Source organism: Lytechinus variegatus, chromosome 13 (assembly GCF_018143015.1).
Source record: "Lytechinus variegatus isolate NC3 chromosome 13, Lvar_3.0, whole genome shotgun sequence".
Taxonomy (NCBI): domain Eukaryota; kingdom Metazoa; phylum Echinodermata; class Echinoidea; order Temnopleuroida; family Toxopneustidae; genus Lytechinus; species Lytechinus variegatus.
Genome location: NC_054752.1, coordinates 15,846,739 through 15,869,442, shown reverse-complemented (window position 1 = coordinate 15,869,442; position 22,704 = coordinate 15,846,739). Strand labels below are relative to the sequence as shown.

At 38.3% G+C, this 22,704-nt stretch overlaps 1 protein-coding gene across 3 annotated transcripts in view; it reads left to right on the top strand.

Annotated features, from left to right (window-relative positions):
* Positions 1–22,704, top strand: part of LOC121425896 (growth factor receptor-bound protein 14-like) — a 60,708-nt gene that overhangs the window by 21,170 nt on the left and 16,834 nt on the right. For all 3 annotated transcript variants that reach the window (XM_041621989.1, XM_041621988.1, XM_041621987.1), the window contains exons 2-4: positions 7,840–8,055; positions 8,436–8,953; positions 17,780–17,857. In XM_041621989.1, the coding sequence (XP_041477923.1) occupies positions 7,929–8,055; positions 8,436–8,953; positions 17,780–17,857 (723 nt within the window). In that variant the 5' untranslated portion in view covers positions 7,840–7,928. The remainder of the gene's footprint in view (positions 1–7,839; positions 8,056–8,435; positions 8,954–17,779; positions 17,858–22,704) is intronic.

Here is a 22,704-nt window from a genome sequence, read left to right as displayed (position 1 = left end):
TAATCCCCTCTTAACCCATCCCCCTCCCCCTTTCTCTCCCTCTCAAGCTGTTTTGTCATTTCAATATGGAATCTATTGAATCTGATAATGGTGGAGAAAGGATTATCCCTTTATCCTCTTGGAATACGTTTTCAAAGAGAAAAAAAAATGCATCCTAATTAAAGAGCAACTCGGATTGAATTCAGATTGGATTAAAAGCTATCAGGGTGAATGAGAGGGAGATGTGGGAATATTTCCATAGGCCTACATTTGTCCAGTATGAGTAGTCTTGGTAGTCCTAATTCCTCACATTATTTATGCATTGAAAACTTTTTTGTGTGTTTTTTTCTTTTCTTTTATTTTCGTTTTTGCTCATTCATTCATATATTCATTTTATTACATATATATATATATTTTTTTTTTTTTGGGGAGGGGGGTTGGAGGTGGGGTCATTTTATAAGAATAATTACAAAGGCCTAAATGTGTGACCCAATTTCCAAATGTAACAAAAGATTTGTGTGTGAAAGGGTCTCTGTCAGTCCTTATGTACATAAACTGTAAATTCACCATGGACAATCACTGCTGCCATTCATTGTGTTGTGGTAGTAGTCTTTATCCACAGACCCTCTGTAAGTGTAATCATACTTCCCAGAATCTTGGATCCAAGCCTACAAGCTTGTACTGTCTCTTTCGTGGGATTATTTGACCCGTTGAAGACTGAAGCCACAATGCGGACTAGAGTCTATGGAAAACGTGTGTTGTACTGTAGTGTAGCGACATCACCCAGTCTCCTTGGGTTAACCTTTTGAACGATAAGTACTTGGGTTTCAATATATATTCAGTGCACATCTTTTCCATAGTCATAGACTCTGATCAAAGATTTCTCAGGCTTAGGAATCGTGTGATTGAGAACTTAAAGATCCTGTGTTCATTTCGAGTAGATTTACATGTACTTGAGCCCTAGTGCAGGATTTAGCTATATGCTCCAAACCTAGTCTTGAGTCATGTTTTATAAAGACTTATTATAATAATAAATGCACGATTTCGATGACACATTCACGATCAGCCAATCGGACTGAAGGATATCAGTAGCTTTTAACCGTTATTCCAAGCTGGTTTTATGACAAGTTTAATGAAATGGAATCCACAGTTGGGTTTGGTGCATGGAGTACAAAGTGTCTTGCCAGTGAACTTGCACAGTATTTCAACTTCAAGGAAGCCCCGGAGGCCATGCAAAGTTCCTCAATCCCTAAAGAAGGTATGATCCTTGACTCTAAGGCAGTATTTCATGAAAGAAATTCTCACTGACAACTGACGTAAGCTACTGAAATCCTTGGATCTGATTGGCCGAGAGCAAATTCAGTCATTGAAAATCACCGGCAAATCTTTTCATGATCCTTGACTCTTGAACTATATTCCAATTCCCATCCCTCTGATGTAATTGAGCAACAAGGCAGGTTGTAGGGAGCTAGTAATGAAATTGAGAGTCAAATTCTACCCAAAGAGGAAGTTACAGATTTCTCTCTCAAATCGTAATATTGTATAAATTTTCTTCCTGAAAAAAAACATGGTTCATATCATAATCTGGCTTTTTCTCTCTTTATTTTATTTGGAATATGAGAGATGAGATATTGACTTATCAGTTGTTGGTTTGATTGTTACCTTAACTGTCCATGTTTTCATAAATGATTTGATGTTTTTCTTGAATGATAATTGATTATATTTCATCCATGCAACAATGATTTTCCCTATATCATTTGAATTTTATTATCTTTCTTCTACTGATTTTTTAATCTACATTATACTATTAGAAATGTATCATATCTGTAATTTGCATCCTGACGGTATGTCCAGATGGTCACATCTGTTCAGAGTAGACAGTGAATGATAGAACATGTAAAATTGTTGGGAATAAATCTGTAGAACTCTGTTAGTATAGGACCTGCATTATTATGTGATGGAATGCAAAAGCACCCACGTTTAACCCATGTAACGTGACTTCTGTTACCTTCCCAACACAAAATTGGCAAAATTCTCTGTCTCTCACTCAGCATCCGCATCGCAATTTCCAGGCTTTGCAGACCTATGATATTCTAGCGTAAATCAGGGCAGGAGGCACCCTCCCCCTCATAATGTCTTTTCATGCTGTGAAGCGCAGGGATCTCCTGCGTTGTGTCATCCTGTAATCTCCATTGAATATCCTCAGCGTGCCCTCTGCCTCCTCCATTTGCCATTGACCTTGTGGCTTGATGGAATCACTGGAAAAGTGGACCTTTTTCTCTGGAAGGCGAGTCTCGTTTTTGTGCCACTTTTCCCCTCTTAGCTGTAGAAGGTCGAGTGTACGTGTGCCCGTGCATGCATCCGATTGCATCGTTGCATTCTGTTGCTTGATGCTTTGCAATGTAGCATGAATTATGCATTTACTACAAACATGTTTTGCAAAGATTTGATCATTTGAGCTAGGAAAACCTGGTCTTTAATATTTGACATGTCATTCATCTTCTACGACTGACTATTCAGAACCTTGGTACTTGAAAGAACAAAAAATGTGGAAAAGAATAATGCATAATTTTGTTAGAGGCTATCTGAAAACAGTCCCATGTTCCCTTTGCATCTATTGTTGATCAATTGGTTTGCTGAACAAGTCATGTGATAACTTCCGTGTTTATCTAGCATTTGTAGATTAAAAATGAATAATCACTGATATTATGCCATACTAGAATTCATCTATTCTGAAGGGAAAAATAAGCCACTAATTTGACATCAGCACATATATATAGGGCTTATTATTTGGAGCTCAATATAATGAGACTTATCTTTGGAATCTGCAGATTTGGAAATGAGACGGAAGTTCATTGACACAGCAGTTTCGGGAATTACGCCATATGATTAAAGCTAGAGGGCTAATTGCAGCCACGTGTCTAACTTAACATTCCAGTGGAGAGAATGAAATGTGTGGATTGACCATAGGCTTGTGATCGGTTCTTCTCATTACACCCTGTTCACACGATAAAAATTCATCGTATAGCCGTGTTCAAAATTTGAACGAAAATTGTAGCCCTACTATTCAAATCATTGGTTCTATTCCCTTTTAAGAATATTACTACGAGTACCCTTTCAAAAGGCATTAAATCTTTTAGCTGCATTTCTAATTGTTTCTTGATGCAATCTCATTGTCGTTTTGTCGTTTTGAAAACCGTATTTTTCTGTTTTCTTGCTCGCTGAAAATGGCTGGCTACCTTATCTTCACAATAGCCTCTTGAAAAAATACATGACTACATTTCATTGCACTACTTTGTTATAATACTTTTTTCACCTTAGCAGTGTTTTTCTTTACCAGTTTTGTGCAAGCTTGCTCTCGTCTGAATGGACTATTTCTTGAACATATGTTTGTAAACTTTTCTTTGGTCAACGACATGCAATGACCAGTTGAAGCAGGCCAAGATGTGGACGAAGTATGGAGTGCAATGACCTACAGGGCATTGAACCTGCATTCTGCCGACATATATTTTACGAAGCATGAACTGTCACCACAAACTGTAGCGTCATTGTAATCAATGTTATCACTGTGTAGTGGAGTTTTATACAAAGATTCAGTGAGTGAGTCCTCATTTTGATAGTTATCAATCGCACACGATACAATAGGCATCTCCGCTCAAGGGATGTGCACTCCTGCTTATTAATCAGTTGGATTAATCAGTCAGTCAGTGAGATTGGCATATAAAAATGACATTTTGTCATACTTGATTCTTTGTGAAATGCCAAGGTTCAGTGCTTTGAAATGAAACTGACTTCACATCTCCCCTAGATCAGTCTCCGTTTGCCAGTTTGCATTTCTTCTTTGCTCTAAAGTTGATGGTGACTGTGTATTCTTTTAGCAACTTCTGAACATTTAAGTTGGAGAAAGGCTCGTAGCATCTTTTCCAAAGACAGTACCTTCTAATGGTAGGTGATTGCAGGGTGCTGCATAACTTTTTAGAAGCACTTGCCCAGTCAGGCAAGTAAATTTTTAAATAGTTGGAATATATTTGCCCACAAAGCTATTTCACTTGCCCGAAAAAAATCCTTGAAAAAAAAGTTTTACCTCTTCAAAAGAAAGTTTTGCGGTTTTATAAACCGTCAACCCTTTTCTCTCTTTTGACATGAACTCTCTACCTTGTTATTGCATTTTTTTTCCAAAGTGATTTTATCCTGCCTGTCACAGTGCCATGACCAAAATTAGGGTCAATATTACATGTATATCATATTGACCCTAATTTTTATTCTACTGTGAGAATTTTGCTTGTCCAATTCGGGCAAGTAGTTTTAGTCTTTACTTCAAAACACTTGCCTGACTCTAACTTTTACTTGCCCAGGGCAATCGGGCAAGTGCTTCTGTAGCACCCTGGTGAATGTTTCATTTGCAGTTGATTATGCAAAAAAAAAAAAATTATGTAGATGAAGTGGGAATCAGACCTGGGTCCATTTTCACAAATACTTGTTACAATAAAAAATGTACAATTCCTGCTACAAATTTTCTATCAGCCAATCAGCTTGAAGGATTTCGGGAGCTTTTAACGTTCATTGCACATTCGTTATGGTAATAAGTTTATGAAACGGACCCAAGTTTGGGCATCATACTTTATAAGAATTAGACTAAGTGGGTGTAAGAACAAGTGTAGAGCAGACCACTGACAATTAGACCAATTTGACCAAATATTTGTGGGTATTTGAACAAGTTTAGAGAAGACCAACCTAGACCAAATATTTGTTGACCAATTGCTTGTTACCCGAATGAATGTGAACTGAAATGAAATATTCCTTTCCTATGGAAGTGGTAATGATTTTCCTGTCTTCGGGGGTGCTCCAAGACCGGAGATGAAGCCAGAGCTGCCTTCAAGAGCTTTTGAGGAGGCAGCAAGGAGGCAATGTTCTCGAGAAAACACGATAGCAAACACTTGTAAGCCTTCAATTAGCACGAACAGCTCCCTGCTAAAGTTCCGGAAGCGAGTAGGTGCTTCCGCCTGTGTATATATTTCATTGATCAATGCATTTTGATTCAGACATGTACTGAAGTGAAGACTCGAAATGTACAACACTTTCTTACAAGATTGATGAAGACTTTAATTATTATTTCCCCCGAATGTGCCTTGAATTCTTATCTTCTGTTGGATATGATTATTTTGATCGTTAACATTCATTCAGCTTTATTTTCCCTGTTTCGCACTGCCAAATTATTGATAAAAATGTGTTCTGTACTCACTGGGATTATATATTGTGATTTCAACAGTTGCCAAAACAAGTGTGTGGTAAAAAAAGGGGGAAATCATCCTTGTCTATGTAGGTTTGTTATGCAAACCCTTCAGTTGAGAGAAGTGGTCTGAATATTCAGCCTATAAAGGTCCCTGTCATTGATTTATGTGCAGAATACTGTCCCTCTCAAGTTTTGTTTTTGCTAGTCTTGTGTGAAGACCACTTGTTAAAAAAATTTAATCAGGGTCTATTCCTGTAGACTAGGTGTTTGCTAGTCTTGTGTGAAGACCACTTGTTAATAAGAAATTTAATCAGGGTTTATGCCTGTCGAATATTTGTGACACAAGACATGCCTCGTGAAGCAACTGAAAAGAAACCTCTCCAAATCACTGAAATGACTGTCAGTGAGCTTTATTTAATAACATGTTCAACATGATTCAAGATATTTTTTTTTCAAGTTTCATAGCCTCGAAGGCTGAATGACCATTGATGATAATTTCAAAACATACATTGCACATGCTAGAGGATACAGTTTAGATTTACACTATCAATTTAAATTCACAATACCCCAATCTTACTTAACAAAAATAATTTCATTTCACAATAATGGTATAAATTCACACCAGTTTCTAGTAAACAGTCAATTTCGAATCACAATACGATTTCATTTAATTCCAGTCAAGTAGTTTTTAACATATTTTTCATTGTGCAAATGGGGCTTTTAGTAACAGATTCCTTGGAGCTGGACTGGGGGTAGCCAGCGGACATCTTGTGTTCTTTGGTTTCTCCGAGGGGTGCCAGAGACGGGTTGATTGGCAGGTAGCCGGTGCCGACCGTTTGACAAGAGCCGCCCGCTTTCACCAAAGGAACACCTCCGACTGGGCCAGAAGCCAGTGGTGGTTTCTGTTCAAACTCGTCTTTTTCAATATTTATACAAAACGTGTAGATTTCAATGGCTGTCGCGGAATCAGAGAGAAGTCTTTGATTTGTTTTGTGTGAAGCACTCAAATATTTTAATTCATAGAGTCAGTCAGTCAGAACTGGGTGTGTAAGGATTGGAATGCATACACAGTCAAACTTGCTGTAAAAACCACCCTTATAGATAGACCACAAGTCTATAATTAAAGGACAAGTCCACTCCAAAAAAACTTGATTTGAATAAAAAGAGAAAAATTCAACAAGCATAACACTGAAAATTTCATCAAAATCGGATGTAAAATAAGAAAGTTATGGCATTTTAAAGTTTCGCTTATTTTCAACAAAATAGTTATATGAACGAGCCAGTTACATCCAAATGAGAGAGTTGATGACATCACTCACTCACTATTTCTTTTGTATTTTATTATATGAAATATGAAATATTTTTATTTTCTCGTCATTGTCATGTGAAATGAAGTTTCATTCCTCCCTGAACACGTGGAATTCCATTATTTTAACATTTTGTGCTTCAGGCAATGAGGTCCTAATCATCAAATTCGCAAAAATTGAAATATTGTATAATTCAAACAATAAAAAACAAAAGAAATAGTGATTGAGTGACATCATCGACTCTCTCATTTGGATGTAACTGGCTCGTTCATATAACTATTTTGTTGAAAATAAGCGAAACTTTGAAATGTCATAACTTTCTTATTTTACATCCGATTTTGATGAAATTTTCAGCATTGTGCTTGTCTGATTTTTCTCTATTGATTTGAATCAACATTTTTCTGAGGTGGACTTGACCTTTAAGTGTACAGACCTGTCCATAAAGTTTGGTTTTCTGCATTGAAACATGTATTACATGAACCTGTTCATAAGGACCACCTGTCTTTCATATGTTGTCTTTATAGATGGGTTAGAATGTAGCCTATTTGTAATCTTTGAAAATAAGACCAAGACCACAAATCTTTTTATGGGGGTAATGAGTATCTGTATGAAATGGATTGTACATAATAGCATGTTAGTCTTTGTGGCGGTGCAAGAACACCCTGCGCAAAACATTTTCGCACACCACATCGGAGCAGAAACGCCCCTATGCGTGCTGCTTAGGGAGGTTTTGCATGCATGCGATGAATGAAAGTTTGGCGTTAGCAGCGTTCTTGCACCAACACGACAATGTCACGTAAGTGGTTTTGCTTGTTTTTTTGGTCCCAGCCAATCGGATGCATGGATTACAGTAGCTTGCCATCAACTCATTGAAATAAGTAGTCATTTCAAAAGTGAATTTTAGAGTAATGGTAGCATAAGGCTTGTTCACCCATTCAACACAATGCCCATGATAACCTGGGCAAGGGTCTATGGAAAACTCGTATCACAGTGGAATCGAGCTGTGTTCAAGGAGTGAAGCCCCTAATAATCTAATGAAGAAGAAGGTACACTCTGTACATGTATGTATTCCTACTAATGATCCATGACATATACTGTATTTTAGGGCTGGCGTACACACAGAATGAGTTGTAATGACCACGAAGCTGCATTTTCTCACTTTTTTCAGCTCAGATACACTAGCCCCCCCCCCCATCTATGATGAGTCATTGATTCTCGTCAAACTATAAATTGGCAAAAACTCTGGGCATCCTTTCCTTTTCTACTTAATATCATTGTCTTATCTCTCTTCTCTTTTTTTCTTCTTTCTATCCACTTAAGGTAAAGGTTCAGGCAAGAACTAATTAGCAGACGAGCCTCATTTGTGGCATCCCAGTCGGTAGTCTCATCCCCGAGATTCTTGCGTTGCCATGGAGATGATGGAGACGTCAACACAGTATCACGGAAGGCTAGGCGGCTCACTGTGTTCTATTAACGACCATCACATGGCGCTTGGCCGGCTGAGCAAGGGGAACAGTAGCGAAGACACGTCTAGTGGTGAGTGAATTCATGCTGCGTAGGTCTTCCATGCTGTCTCCATGCTGTCTCACTTTTCTTTTGTATCTTCAAAGTTTCTTTTACATTTATATTAGTCATTCATGAGCTGCCGGGGATTATAGTCGCTCCATCTGTATATGCTGGAAGATTTTATCTCCTCCACTGTCTTTGGGAATATAACGTAGGTAAAGATATAGTTGCAAGTATTCTTTGAAGTCTGTCTCACATGATAGAGATATATAGAAGAGTATAAGAATTTAAACATTTTCATTTCTTGGAAGCGAATTCATACTCTCTTATCCTCAGGTATTTGTGAGAGAGCCTCAGAGATTTTATTATACTATAATCTTGGTGTTTCTTCTTTGTGTATCTTCTTGCAGACGACGTGGACTTAGATGCCTTAGTTAACGGCATGAATTCCTTTCCAACATACAATGAAGATAGGCCTTTGTTGGCCAGCACCGAGTCGTTAAACAACCATCTGTCGGCGCAGCAGGGCGGTTTGAATGGAATCTACTTGTGTCGCCAAGCCAGTCAGCCAGCCACGCCCACAAGAACACAACCCACCTCACCTCACAATCAAAACCATAGCAACAATCATCATGTCACCAACAACCACCACCATCATCACCACCACCAAAGGCATCAGCTGCAACACAGCACGAGTCTCACCTCTCGGTTCATCCCGCGCCTCGACCGCGAATGGAGGAGCAAGTCGATGCCGGAGGATCTGCGAGAGCCGGTGGCCACCGCCCCGCTCAGCTCGTCATTCCCGCAGAGAGGGCAGAGCGAGAGCAGCAGCGGGGGCAGTGATGGCGACGAGGCTCAGGTACCCGACCCGTTCCCGGAGTTGGGCGGATGCAGTCCAAGATGGAAAACAACGCTGGGCTCTGCTGTGGTATGTTGCTTTCAATCCTTTATTAAAGACAGCTTGTAAAAAGTCAGAGCTGCATCTCTCCTTACGCTAACAGCTTTCCATTGTCAACCCTCACTTTTTATCACGCATTTAATAAAGGAAAATAATGCGGTGGAAAGCTTCTTTGAAAAGAGGGTTTATTTCTAATTCGTCTAATGCCAGTTCGTCCAATTGCCTTCTTGTCTACTCTCATTTAGTCTACCATCAGTTTGTCCACTCACTACTTGGTCTACTTTCATTTAGTTTAATGCCATTCCGTCTAATAACCAGTTGGTCCAATAGCCATTTAGTCCATATACCATTTGGTCTGATTGGACAAAGTGTTAACTTGTGCAAAATAAATGAAAATGAAATGGATATTAGACCAACTGGTTATGAGACGAAATGGTCATAGATGAACTGGTGATTAGACAAAGTGATGATTGGACCAAGTGGTTAATGGGCCAAATGGTTGTTAGATGAAATGTTGATGGACGCAATGGCATTAGATTAATTGAAAGTAGACCCTGTGGTGGGTGGACGAGTTGGCAGTAGGTGAAATGGCAATTTACCAAAAAAGCATAGTGCCTTGATTCTTGAAAAGAGATGCAGCACCGACCTGATGTAACTTCTTGGTCAAGGGTTAGAGGATAATTACCGTGTTTACACGCTGAATCGGTCCGCGGTGCAGAACCCAAATCCGATGCAGAATCAGCTTCTGGGTTATCTTGCATCGCGTTTACACGCTGTCACAGCTGGCGGTGCAGAATCGGCTCACAGGACAAAAAACACAGATCAAGGGATGAAAGATCCGCGCACCAACGACATACGTCATTATAAAGACAACGCTGGATCCGGGAGCTTTCAAATACGTCATAATGGTAAAGTAATTAGAACGCTTGCCAATTCCCACAGCAGAATCTGCTTTGTGTTTACACGTAGAAAAAAAAGCAGATTCTACATTGGCTATCAGTTCTGATCCTACTATTTTTAGTGGTGCAAAATTTCTGATTCTGCACCGAGAGCCGATGCAAGTTAATCGCGTTTACAAGTTCCAAAAAGCAGGTCCCGCAGTGCGAGCTGATGCAGCGTGTAAACATGGTAAATATTGACTAAAGTTAGAATGTTTTCTTGATAGAAAAGTGTGAAGTATCAAACCTATGTTTTGAATGAACATTCTTTCTTACAATATCGAAGACATCAAGGTCAATGGCAGACTATTAGGAGTGGAAATTTTTTAGTTCCACTAAAATCACAAAGTTATTTTCACACTCCCCCTAGATGCAGTCATAAAACCAAAGGTTTATTGGGTCTTCAAAGAACTACATATGTATAGCCAGTGCATGAATGATTTTTTAAAGATTTCAGCTTAGAGAGCACCATCACATGGGATACCTTTGTGCCTTGCGGAGTTTGTTTAAGGAATCATAACAAAGTCTTAGCCAAAGTGCTTTTGCACTACTTTCCTTCTGTCTTGGGAGTCATCCAAGGCAGCTGAAATCTCCTGCAGACTAGCTATAAATTTTCATCATCGGTTCTGCTCCGTCCCCCTGCATTACAGGCAGCAGTAAATCAAGGCACACTTGTATTCCATCCATTGGTCACAAAAAGCTGAGACTTTGGCCGTGTTTATGCTTCCATTTTTCAGGCCAGAATCAGCATTTCCAAACGGGATTAGTCCAAAACACAGTTGCGTCCATGCTTACTTTCATTTAAACGCTGATTCAAAACGCCGATCGTAAACTCACAAAAAGGTGCGTTTGTAAACGTTGTTTGACCAGAATCAGGCTTTCTGTGGAAGTATAAACAGAACCACGATCGTAAACGTGTTTAAATGACGTCATTTGGTACATGCTTCCGGTGAGATGGAAATCCGCGGGCAAATACAGTCGCATTGCTCCATGTTATCTCCACATAACAACAACACTTGGAAAAAAAACTTTCGAAAAAAGGCGCGCCCAATTTGACCTCGCTTTCCTGCACAATAAAAATTATGATGCGAAGCCAGCTGGAGATCGTGATTTCGCCTCTGAAAAGTTAAGCATAAACAGTACTCCCAGAACCACGTTTACGATCGGCGTTTTGAATCGACGTTCGAAAACGCTGATTCTGTCCTCGCAATGGAAGCATAAACGCACCCTTTGTCCCAAAGCCATAAACCCCTCAGTCACACTGGCCGAACGAAAACGGTCTTGAGACCGACACATACCATCGAATTGGATTGGAGTGGATGTGATTATTCCATAACAGTTCATCCGATCGTGCACATGTATGTATGGAATTTTTCATGTGTGAATGTGTTTGAGTGAATAAAAAAAAACCTTTGCCTTATTGTAAGAAAGGAAGGATTTAGAATACAATTTTAGCCAGCCATACAACTCCTGAGAAAGAAATTGGTTCTTTCTATTGTCTTTCAGAGAGATCTTCATGTGAATGCTGTTATAGATTAGCTGCAAGATAAATCTTGTCTAGGCCTAATTGTACACACTAGGTGTATGCAGACCATCACCAGAATACCTGTTGAAATACCAGGGGCCCATCTTACAAAGAGTTGTCATTGATCCGATCAATTGCAACTATGGAAAGCCAGCAAAGTCAACATATGAAATGCCTGTTTGTTCAATAATATTTCTAGATATGAATGTGTAAGCCTATCCATAAAGTCATTGATTTCTTGACAATTTGGTGTGTTTTCAAAATCGCTAGCTCAGCAGAGCTACGGTATGGCACTTGCGACCAATTACTCGCTGGGTTGGGGAAGTTCTTGTAAGTTTGACACTCACCTACTACTTAGCAAGTATTTCAGGGATAATACAGGTATTTTGCTTTCACAACACATGGGCAAAAAAAAAACCTGGTAATTTCTGATTTGGGTGGATCATGGTAAATTTCCATGATCACAGAATACCTAGACCTAATGAAATTTGGGGTGGTCTGAATCATTAGGTGGTTTCAGACCGCCTTGAAGTTCGTCAGTTCCAGGTATTCTCTGATCGGGAAATTTACCCCGATCAGAAAATACCAGGTATTTTGGTAATGTGAAAGTAAACTACGCGTAATTTCCCCAAAGGAAAATACCCGCTAAATAGTAGGAAGGTAGGAAATTACGAGAACTTTCGCTGTAATTTTTCCAAGGTCGCAGGTATTTTGTCAATGTGAAAGCAATTTACGGGAACTTTTAGCCCCGCGTGTCGTCGGGCGCGGAAGCCATGGGTGGCTGCTTGGCTAGTGATTTTGAATCACGCGCCTTGCCTGCTTATCAGACCATCTACTGCGCATGCGCCTAACTTCAGGAACTTATCCCGAAGGGTATGTTTCGGGGCGGTGTGAATGCAGGAATAATTAATGGGTATTTGTTAGCCTAAAAAAGTTCTAGTTATTTAACGGGGATTCTTGTGATCGAGGCGGTTTGAAACCACCTATTATCATCCCGGTATTGAGAATTGTTTTCCTCATGACTTTGTGTAATAATATACAATTAATGCACATTTATGAGTGTGTTATGACGATGCAGCACTCTCGAGGGTATTTACAATTATGCGAAAGCAAGAGGTGCTTGCGCCTAGTGCTTTCGCATAATATTGTGAATGCCCGAGAGTTGCTCGCATCGTCACTAACATCACGAATCTTAAAATGTGCATTAATTGTTTTATAAAACGGGTCGGCAAAAAGAATTTTTCATGGAAATCTTGTTCAAATCCCTCCAACTTGTGTACGATCGCACAGACGAAGAGATCACAAGACTATTATGACATCACAGGCGTATCTACTATGCGCGCCTAAGTAAGCGCATCAAAATCCTAGCCAGCCTCTTTTGCTGAACGCGTATCAGTTTTTACGTGCTATTGGAACTAATGCTGCACAAAAATTGCATAGTGCTGCACAAAAATGCACAGTGCTGCACGAAAAATGCACGACTGGAAGGTTGCGCATAATTAAAGCATGAACACGTGACTTGAATACGCACTCACCATTGGCTACATCCTTGAACCCGTTTTATAACAAACTTTATGCAATGTCCCTCCTACACTGTCCTAGTTCCTTACATAACATGACAAAAAAACAAAACAAAACTAGATGGACAGGAGATTAAATTTCAAAGAATTGGAAGAAGAAATAAGATTATAAGAGAAACAGAAAACAGAATAGCCATTTGGATTGATACACTGTCGGCTATGACCCAAGTCACAAAAGGAGGTCTGTTTAAATAGAGGACCGTTTTTTATGTGTTTTTTTGTTTTGGCAAATGCGCATGTCTTGTATGGTAGCAGGGGCCCTGACTCTGTATAGTTCTATTTTTATTTTCTGAGAATAAAGCAATATTAAAGATAAATGGAATTAGTTGCAGTAAACAATGATTTGATGAGAAAGTCTGTAAAAACCATGTCACTTTATCATCACAGATTTAGATCTAGTTCAGTTCTATCAACTGAACTTTAAGAAATCCTGACATTTAAGCTGAGAAAGAAAATGATTGCACTAAAGTTCACCAAAGCAGATTTAAGCACATGTGGGACAGTGTATTTGTATCACTTGGAAAAAGACCCACATTTAATGGAACATCATGCTAATTTGGTAATTTCTCGGCAATTTAACAATTCCTTCCAGAATCATTTGACGTATATTTTTTGTACATATCCTACTGATGCTTGGACGGTCATTTTATTGGATTCTGTACAAAGTCATTTTGAAGTCGTTACCTAATACTGTTAAAGAAAATGCCAGTAGTTGCAGTATAAACACTGATTTCATGAGAAAGTCTGTAAAACCAGGCTTAATTGTCAGAATATCATTGAGGATCTAGATCTGGTACAGTTACATAAACTGAACTTTGTGAAATCTTGAAATCTACGCTGAAAAATGTATTATTATTGCTGGAATAAAGACCCGACGGAAGTGACCGAATCCGCGCTTATTTTGCTTATTTCTCAGCAATTACACAATTTCTCCCAGAATCCTTTGGCACATATTTTTTATTCATACAAACAGACACTTGGGTGGTCATTATATTAGATTCTGTAAAAAGTCATTTTGAGATCGTTACCAAAACTGGAATTTATCTTTAATTGTCTTTTAAAAAGAAGTTAATGATATTACTGATCAGTTTTTATAGAGGAGAACCGAGGAGATGAGGAATTAATCTTTTTTTTAATGATCAAGAATATCACTCTTGGTTGGTTGATTCTTTGTATTTTTATCACCGTCTTTCTATTTCTGTTTTATCGGTCAGGCAGACTTAGCCACAGTGCGGGGAGCAAGGAAGCAGCGCTGCGGTTGGGAATTTATATTTAGATCTGGCTGAAGATGCCCCAGCGACTTTAATCAGTCAAGAAAGATTCAAAGTGGAAATAAAGCTCTTTTTCCCCCTTTCTTTTGAAGCCAATTTAATTAGAAGATGCTATTTATAAGAAATGAAGATCTCTCCCTTTCTGTCTCTTGTTAATTACCAGATATTGGAGGTTGCCATAAATAGGAGATGTTACAAAATTTAGCTTCTGCCCTTATTATTTTAAAGCCATGTATCGGAGGTTGCCATTTATAGGAGAAATCAAGAAATTTAGCTCATTCTTTTTTAAGCCATAATTATAAGAGGGTGCTGTCCATAAGAGAAATGAGAAGTGTTAAATTTTGTTTATGCATGGGCAGAGTTGGTATTGATGCTGATGTAATATTCAATCTGTTGAGATGATTTGAATGGTTCGAGAAAAGAAATCAGGGGCCCCATTTCATAAAGGACTTTCAACTGTTGTAACTTTGCCATTATGGCAACTACCATGGTAACAGGTCTCAGCAGCCAACAACAATCATGGTTTCCAAGGTAGTTTATGAAACTGGGCCCCAGCCAGGTGTCTGTTTCATAAAACTTGTTATAATAACAAATTTGCTCTGGCAGTTAAAAGCTACTGAAATCCTTCAATCTGACTGGCTGATCGTAAATTTGTTACAGAAATTTTACATTTGTTATAACAGAAAGCCTTCATGAAACAGGGTCTCTGGTCAGCTTCAGGGTTCCCTCCCCATCAACAAGGAAATCAGGAGAATTATTTTACTTTTTTCCAGTCAGGGAAAAATCAGGGAATTTTATTTTTAAGATGCCTCGAATCGGGGAAAAGTGCCTCAAATGGGGGGAAAATAGGGGAATTTTTATTAGCCTGATAGTGAAAGCACTGTAGTCAATCAGACTAGACTATATTTGGTCGCATATCAAAACATCCATTGAATGACTGGTTATGATGGTACTAATTAGTTTTTAACACAATATTTTTATACTGAAAATACATGTAGGCATACATGTAACTCACTGCAACAACTTAGAAAACATGCGAAACTGGAAATGGATTTAAATAAATCGTCAGGGAATTTTTAAACTTCATCAGGGAATTTTGTTTCTTTGAAAAGTTGGGAACCCTGTTCTTTGTGAGGCAGAGATAGGAAAGGGGTAAACAAGTTGCTATGATTGAGCTAAGAAAGACAAGAAGAGAGATCGAGGAAGGGGGATATGAGATAGAGAGAGTAGATAGAGGGATGAAAGTAAAGGAGTGGAAGAAGAAAGAAAGAAAGAAAGAGAAAAGGTAGGGGAATATGGGATAGAAGGAGAAAGATGGGGCAAAGGGGAAGACAAAGGCTATCCCTCCCCCCCAAAAAAAAAAAAATGAAAGAATGAATTGAATACAGGTATTGAAAGAAACTAAATATCCCTTGAAAATTGCAAGAGAACCTCTAAGTTGAATATTTTTTTTTAAATGTAATAAAGATAGTCCAATTTACAGTAAATACCTATTTTTCATTGATTTTTCTTGTGGAGAAATAAATGTAGAAATTGAAACAGAAAATATTGCAGAATAAATAGGGCATAGGTTTATCCTAATTGGGCCCTATATCTACATGTATGTTCAGAAATCATCATGGAAAAGTTTGCCTAAACACTTCTTTCTTGAAAACATGAAATTAGGCTGCCTATATGAATGCCCAGAACCATCGGCAGGGAATTTATTTACAAAGATATTTTCATTGAACCCAACGCAGTAAACAGTCCATGGACCGAAAAGCCTTCCCTTCTAAAAATATCCCTGGCTGATGCCCCCATATGAAGCCACTTGTAAGATGTGTCCATCAACCTTTATTGATGAAAGCCATAACTCAGGCAAAACAGGAGCACATTCCTTTAGCTTACCCCTCCAGTGATGGACAAGCAAGGGAACTATTTAAAGGGATCAGTCAGCGCGGTGTCTGCGCAGTAGTCCGATGAGCGCCTTTGAACTTCACACAAAAGCGTGTCAGGATCGCCTGATTTATCGCTCCGCTTCAAAGGGGAGCAAGATTTTATTAGTCGGGTCAAATATGTCGACGGTGTGAGAATGGCAATAAAATGAAAAATGACCATAACTTTGTGAATAGAAGTGGTGACTCCAGATATGAAAAGGATACTATAGTATCACATGCATATAAAAGATTGCTTTGCCTTTATCTTGGTTTGCACAATATAAAGAAATTGATCTAGTTTCATGGAGTGATATACCATAGCTTCATAAATCTTGTTTTGTAATTTGTATTTCATAGGGTATATATATATATAAATGTATCATTTGAAGTGGTAAATTCTTTAATAGGAAGAAAATAATTGTAAGTTTTGAAGAAAATTTGTTGCTATTTGTCATATACTGTTATATAGAGAAATCTGGCCTATAAACTAAAGATGCCTCATAAATTTATTGGACTTGTAAGAAATTGACTTAAAAGAAGTGGATTATAGCATGTAGGCCCACATTTTTTTTTGCATAAACTGGTTTTAACAATTGCTTTGACTCTAGAGATAATTCAATAGTTCGATTTGTTAGAAAGTCGACTGATAAATCCAGATTTGACTTTAGATATGAATTGAGAAAATATTAACTCTGGTATTTATCGTATGTGTGTGTGTGTAGGGGGGGGCTTGGATTTGAATTAGAAGAAAAGAATGAAGATTTACAGGTTGCTTATGAAATACCCCCTCATTATAAAATCGAGATCCGCTCTATCCACGTGACTGCCTTGTCATCTGCATTCCACTCTTGTAGGGCTCCTTTGCAAGATTCCTATCTTTAGGCTTAATTGTCTCCTATCATTTCTATAAATGGGCTGGTTTTGCAGACAACTGCAATGATTTGTTACTAAATAGAGGTACTATTAATTGAATCCCTGGGGATGCTTCTATGTCTAATTAATTCTTGCCTTATATAGGCCTATAATGCATTGGCCTGGATGATATGCCATTAGAGGCTGATTTTTTTTTTTACATCAAGTGATAAATAACTATCTTTCAAGGTTTAGGTAATTTTTTCTTGTTTGGTTAATGCTTTTATATTTAAATTTTACTGAAGATGCTGTTGTTTTCAATGTATGTTATTATTGTTATCAGCAGCTGCAACATCATCAAAAACAGCACCATCATCATCATCATGATATTCATCATTGTTATCATCATCATCATCATCACCATCATCATCATCATCATCACCATCATCATCACCATCATCATCATCATCATCACTTTCATCATCACCATCATCATCATCACCATCATCATTATCATCATCATCACCATCACCATCATCACCATCATCATCACCATCATCATCTTCATCATCTTCATCATATATGCAGCAAATAAAAAAAAATGTCACAAAAGATTTTTTCATTGAAGAAACAAAGAACTTACCAAAGTCATTTATATAAACTTAGCTGGAAATAACTTGGCCATCAACTAAAAGAAAATGTAGTTTGTACCCTCTGTTGTCAGACATTAGATGTGAATGTTCACATCTTTTCTATCCTTTTTATTCCCCACAGGAGGAATTATTTCTACGACAAAAGCTCAAAGAGAAGAAAACCATGGAGGAGACAAACAATAACGACAATATCACACAGGTAGGTCCCTTTGCTGAAATGCACAAAATTTATATTTAAAAAAAAAATTCATTAATTTTGTGTGTGCAGAATATGAAGGTACTGGCACATGTTTCACCAAGAGTTATTGTCTTCAAAATATGAAGAAAAATGCTGAAAACCAGTTTGTCTAATTCATTTGGTGTAATTGCTGATTAGTCTCATCACCAATATATTGATGACTTTTTAAGGCATCTCCAACTTGGTCGCATGTTGTCATCCTAATGCAAATATTTCTGAGTGGAGGATAATAAACCAGATTTCATTCCCCTCTTTCCTTTATTAAGAAGTATAGATCTAAATATCTTATTGCTGCAAAACATGATATGATTATGCAGCATTTTCAAAAGTTTGTTTTTGTTATGGAACTTTTATAAACCTGCATTTGTACATGTACCTTGTAAATCCGTTTTGAAAAGCTGAAATGTTGACAACTTTTACAGTGATACATAATTTATCCTATAAAATAGTCTATGACTGATCCAATCAACTTTTCTTCCAAATCGATTGTAGTCCACATGACACCTATGAAATCTGGTCGGCTTTTGTAAACTATGGATGACGTCATGCGTGACTGGTAATCTTTTCTCATGCTAAGCGATATATCCCCATCTAGCTGACATGTGTCAGACATGTACGTGTAAAGTTGTGTATAACTTAACGAACAACTGGAAATTAGATGAAATGGTATTAGACCAAGCGGTTGTATATCTAACATACTCGTGCATTTTGGAACGAGTGTTGAGTTATTCAGCAAGCTTCGAGGCATGATCAACATGAATGATACTATGCTGTCTTCTCTGTCGGGTGTAGGTGAGTGACCGATCAAGGTCATGGACACATACTCCTGACAAGGTTGGAGAGGGCCAGAGAAGGGAGAAGGCTCTCACTGTTATTGTCAAGGCAATTGAAGAACCGGGCCGTGTTAAACTGAAAGCTTTCTGAAAGTGATTGTAAGATTGATTGCAAACAGTAACAATTACAATCAATAGTGAAAACCAGCCTTGTAAATCAGGAAGGTTAAATAGAGCCAGAGAAAGGAGAATGCTCTTGCTGTTGTCTTCACGGTAATTGAAGATCCGGGCCACGTTACATACATGTATAGCTTAGAGAGTGATTTGTGTGATTGACAAGTAAATGATTACAAACGATTACCATTGTGATCAATGGTTAAAACCAGCCTTGTAATCAGGAAGGGCGCTGTGAGAAAGGAAAAATTATTTTACTGTTATCATGGCCATTGAAGATGCGGGGACTTGTAACACAAAGCTATTAAGAGAGTAATTTGTAAGATTGATTGCAAATGATAACCATTGCAATCAATTGTGAAATCCAGCCTTATAAACAGGAAGGGGGAATGATCCAGCTGTTATCATCAAGGCAATTGAAGATCGGACCCTGTAAACCAATGTCTAGAGACTGATTCATGAAATTGATTACAAACATTGACCATCGTAATGAATAGTGAAACCAGCCCTACAATCGGGAAGGGGGTTCTGAGAAGGAAGAATGCTCTTGTTGAACTTGAACAGAGGAATCAGATGACAAGGCAATTGGACACGTGGACCCCGGTTACACAAAACGGGGAATGATCATACAGTTGGGTCATGCGATTGATTGCAGGTGATAACCAATGCAATCAATCATGAAACTCACCCCTATAATAAGCTGTATAGCATGGGACCCAGGGACTCTTGATTTGAAGTACCCATTAGTTTGGGAAGTGGATGAGGATGCGGGCATCCTGCTTTCTTCATTTAGGAGCCGATGAGAACGTGACGCGATTCTATCTATTTGAAGTTGACATTGATTTTTGGAGGGCACGTGAGGGGGCATGTTAACACTGCTAACTGCAGCCTTGTTTTACAAACATTTGCATTTGGAAAAAATAGTTTCTACTTTGCAGTCGGTCAGATGTTCGTTTGGATGGACATAATTTGGGAAATGAGTATTTGGATCAGTAATGCCTTAATTTCTTTAGGAGTGGAGATACTCTACAAGTGCTTGCAGGATTCCCTGAGGACTTAATTATGCGGAGAATGACAGTGTGACCAGTCCCTTTTACATTGAACATTGGAATATAATACAGGAAGTATGTTCAGTGCCTTATCTACCCACACACACCTATTGCTGCATGACTAAAATGCATGAAACAGCAGTGTGGATATTCCCTTTTATCGTGAGTGAGTCGTTGAAGTGGCCAGCTCCTTCAGGTCGTCAACTCCTGCCAGGTACACCTAGGTGTTCAAACCAAAGAAAGAAAGAAAGAAAAGTAATGGATAATGCACTGAACAGCAGTGTAGATCTATGCAAAGTGGCTAGCTCCATTGGGGAAGCTTTTCAAGAAACAAGTATCAGTGATTTTAACTGTTTAGTTGTTGTAAGCTACCGAAATCCTTGGACCTGATTGGCTGAGAGCTAATTTGTCATTGAAACTCACTGACAAGATACTTCAAGAAACCCTCCCTAGGTCATCAACTCCTCCTGCCAGGTACGACGACGAGGTGTTAAAACCAAACAAAGAAAGACAAGCAGAGGGCGATGAAGTGGAGCATTAAAATTATTCAAAAGGTTTTTCCCCCGTTCGCCGGTTCGCGGCCCGCCAACGAAATCCAAAGATGCATGTGGGATGCATCAGTCGGGTAATTCAATCAATACTCCTCCAGCCAAAGAAACTTGGACTCTAATCAAATCAAGTGGGAAATCTTGAACTTGTAGTCAAGGAAAGCCGAGACTCTTCTTTCCTCGCCGAAGGGCCTTGATGTCGTTGTCCTTCACAATTCCTTTTTTTCTTGGGAGCTTATCCAATGCCAAACTTGAGAAGAAGACACTGATCGCGAATTCCTCCCATGAACAAATTTCTTTTTTTGTTATGTGTACCTCTCTGCTTCATGGATTCACTGCTTGTGGAAAAAAAACCCACTTCCTGGGGCCCGTAACACTAAACTTAGCAATGATCGTAGAACATTTTTCTATGATTGATTCCATTGACTACAATGTACAATAAATCGTGAAAAACCTTTGTGCTACAGAACCTTGGAAAGTGAATAGAAACGTTTCCCTATGGATATGTATGAGGAATCGGATACATGTGGTGTACATGAATTTGCCTGACAAAATGGTGCAAAAATTGAAGAGGTTGCCATGGTCTAAAATGTGTTTGAAGTCATTTTTCTGAATTAAGTATCAAAAGCAGTGAGTGTTCTTATATACATGCAGAGTATCAACTCTTATGTCCATATAAGGCTGAAATTGTAGAAACGTTTTGATTTTAATCTTGAACCAACCAACCTTTTTGTCTACATAATGTAGAGCTGTAATGATAATCATGTAGGCCTATGTTGAGAAATTCATATTAAAAGGATGGATGCCATGTTCCTCATCATGCATTGCCAATTTGCACTCATAGCATGTTAGTGATTATACCATGTTATGTAAGCCTCATCAACAGAGCTTGAACTTGTTCAAAATTCCAGAGCACTTCATCAATTTTCATGAAATGTAGAAGTTCCTCCATCAAATAACTGGAAAAGTTTGTTCTTGAGGCTTGGGCAAACACTGCATTTCAGAAGATAAAAGCCAAGTAATCTGCGCTACAATGTTTATTTATCGAAACTGTCCTCTGGCTCTATCGTATTTTATCAGCGCCTGGGCAACCTGATGCACTTTATCGCACGCTCTCGTAAGGGACTGTAAACATTTGCTGGTGTCATGTGAGGTGTGTTCTACAAACATCTGTGAGGATCTGCACGTGTGCTGCAATGTACCATGGCTGTACATGTATGCCGTGTTTGGGCTGTCACGTTGTGAAGTGTATACAAACATTAGCAGCAGGCACACACACACACAACCAATGTCAAAAAGAGCCTTCTGACTTCTGAAAGTCCCTCTACCATGCATTTTATTGCTACTTTAAATATTTTACTAGGCCTATTATGAATGGGTTATGAAATGTCAGAGACAGCTTAGCTTCACAAAGATGCGTGGTTATTTGCAGATTTTGATTATCAATTTTAATTGGTGACTGATGAGCCAATCTTTTAAATATAATGTACATGTAGGAAATATGCTGAATGGCTATATTTTGTTATCATTAATGGCAAACCTTCTTAATTCGCTTTTTGGTATTGATGTTTATGATGAGATCTGATAAAAAAATAAAATAAATCATTAGCAATATAATATTTGAACACGAACTTAAATTGTTAGTGCTTTTTGTCAATGGATGAAAATAAAAAAACTGGACTTATCGTCCATTTGCTTGTGAAGGTTCATGGTGACATGAATTGAACAATATGCCCCATCCCTATATTCATTTATGAATGGGAGCATCTTTCAATTGTTGTTTTACAGGTTGGTTTGATATTGTTTTGAGGTTAAAGAACATTGAAAAATAATTGACTGGGGTTATTTCTCGCAGATTCCCCAATAAGTTTCCGAATATGATTCTGAATCAAAAAAATTATTCACTGTACATCTATGATGTACTTGAATATTTTCTAAGTCACAATATTTCTACGTTGCGTGTGAACAATCCGAATATACTTGGATATCCGATCCCCTGAACCCTATACCTAATCTAAACTCCATTTCGAAGAAGTAAGTTTCTGTATACAAAATGAGAGAGTGAGGGATGTGCAACAAATATTTGAAGATGAGCCAATGACAACAAGAAAAATCACCCGCCCTATCGGATGTCACATGACGCATTCATTGTTGTCGTGTTTCTATGCTACACTGTTTTTATTACATCGTAATTCATAGAAAAAAGAGATGGCTAGCTTAAGTTGTGTCGGACTTTCTCAGTTCTCTCGCGCTCTTTTTCCATA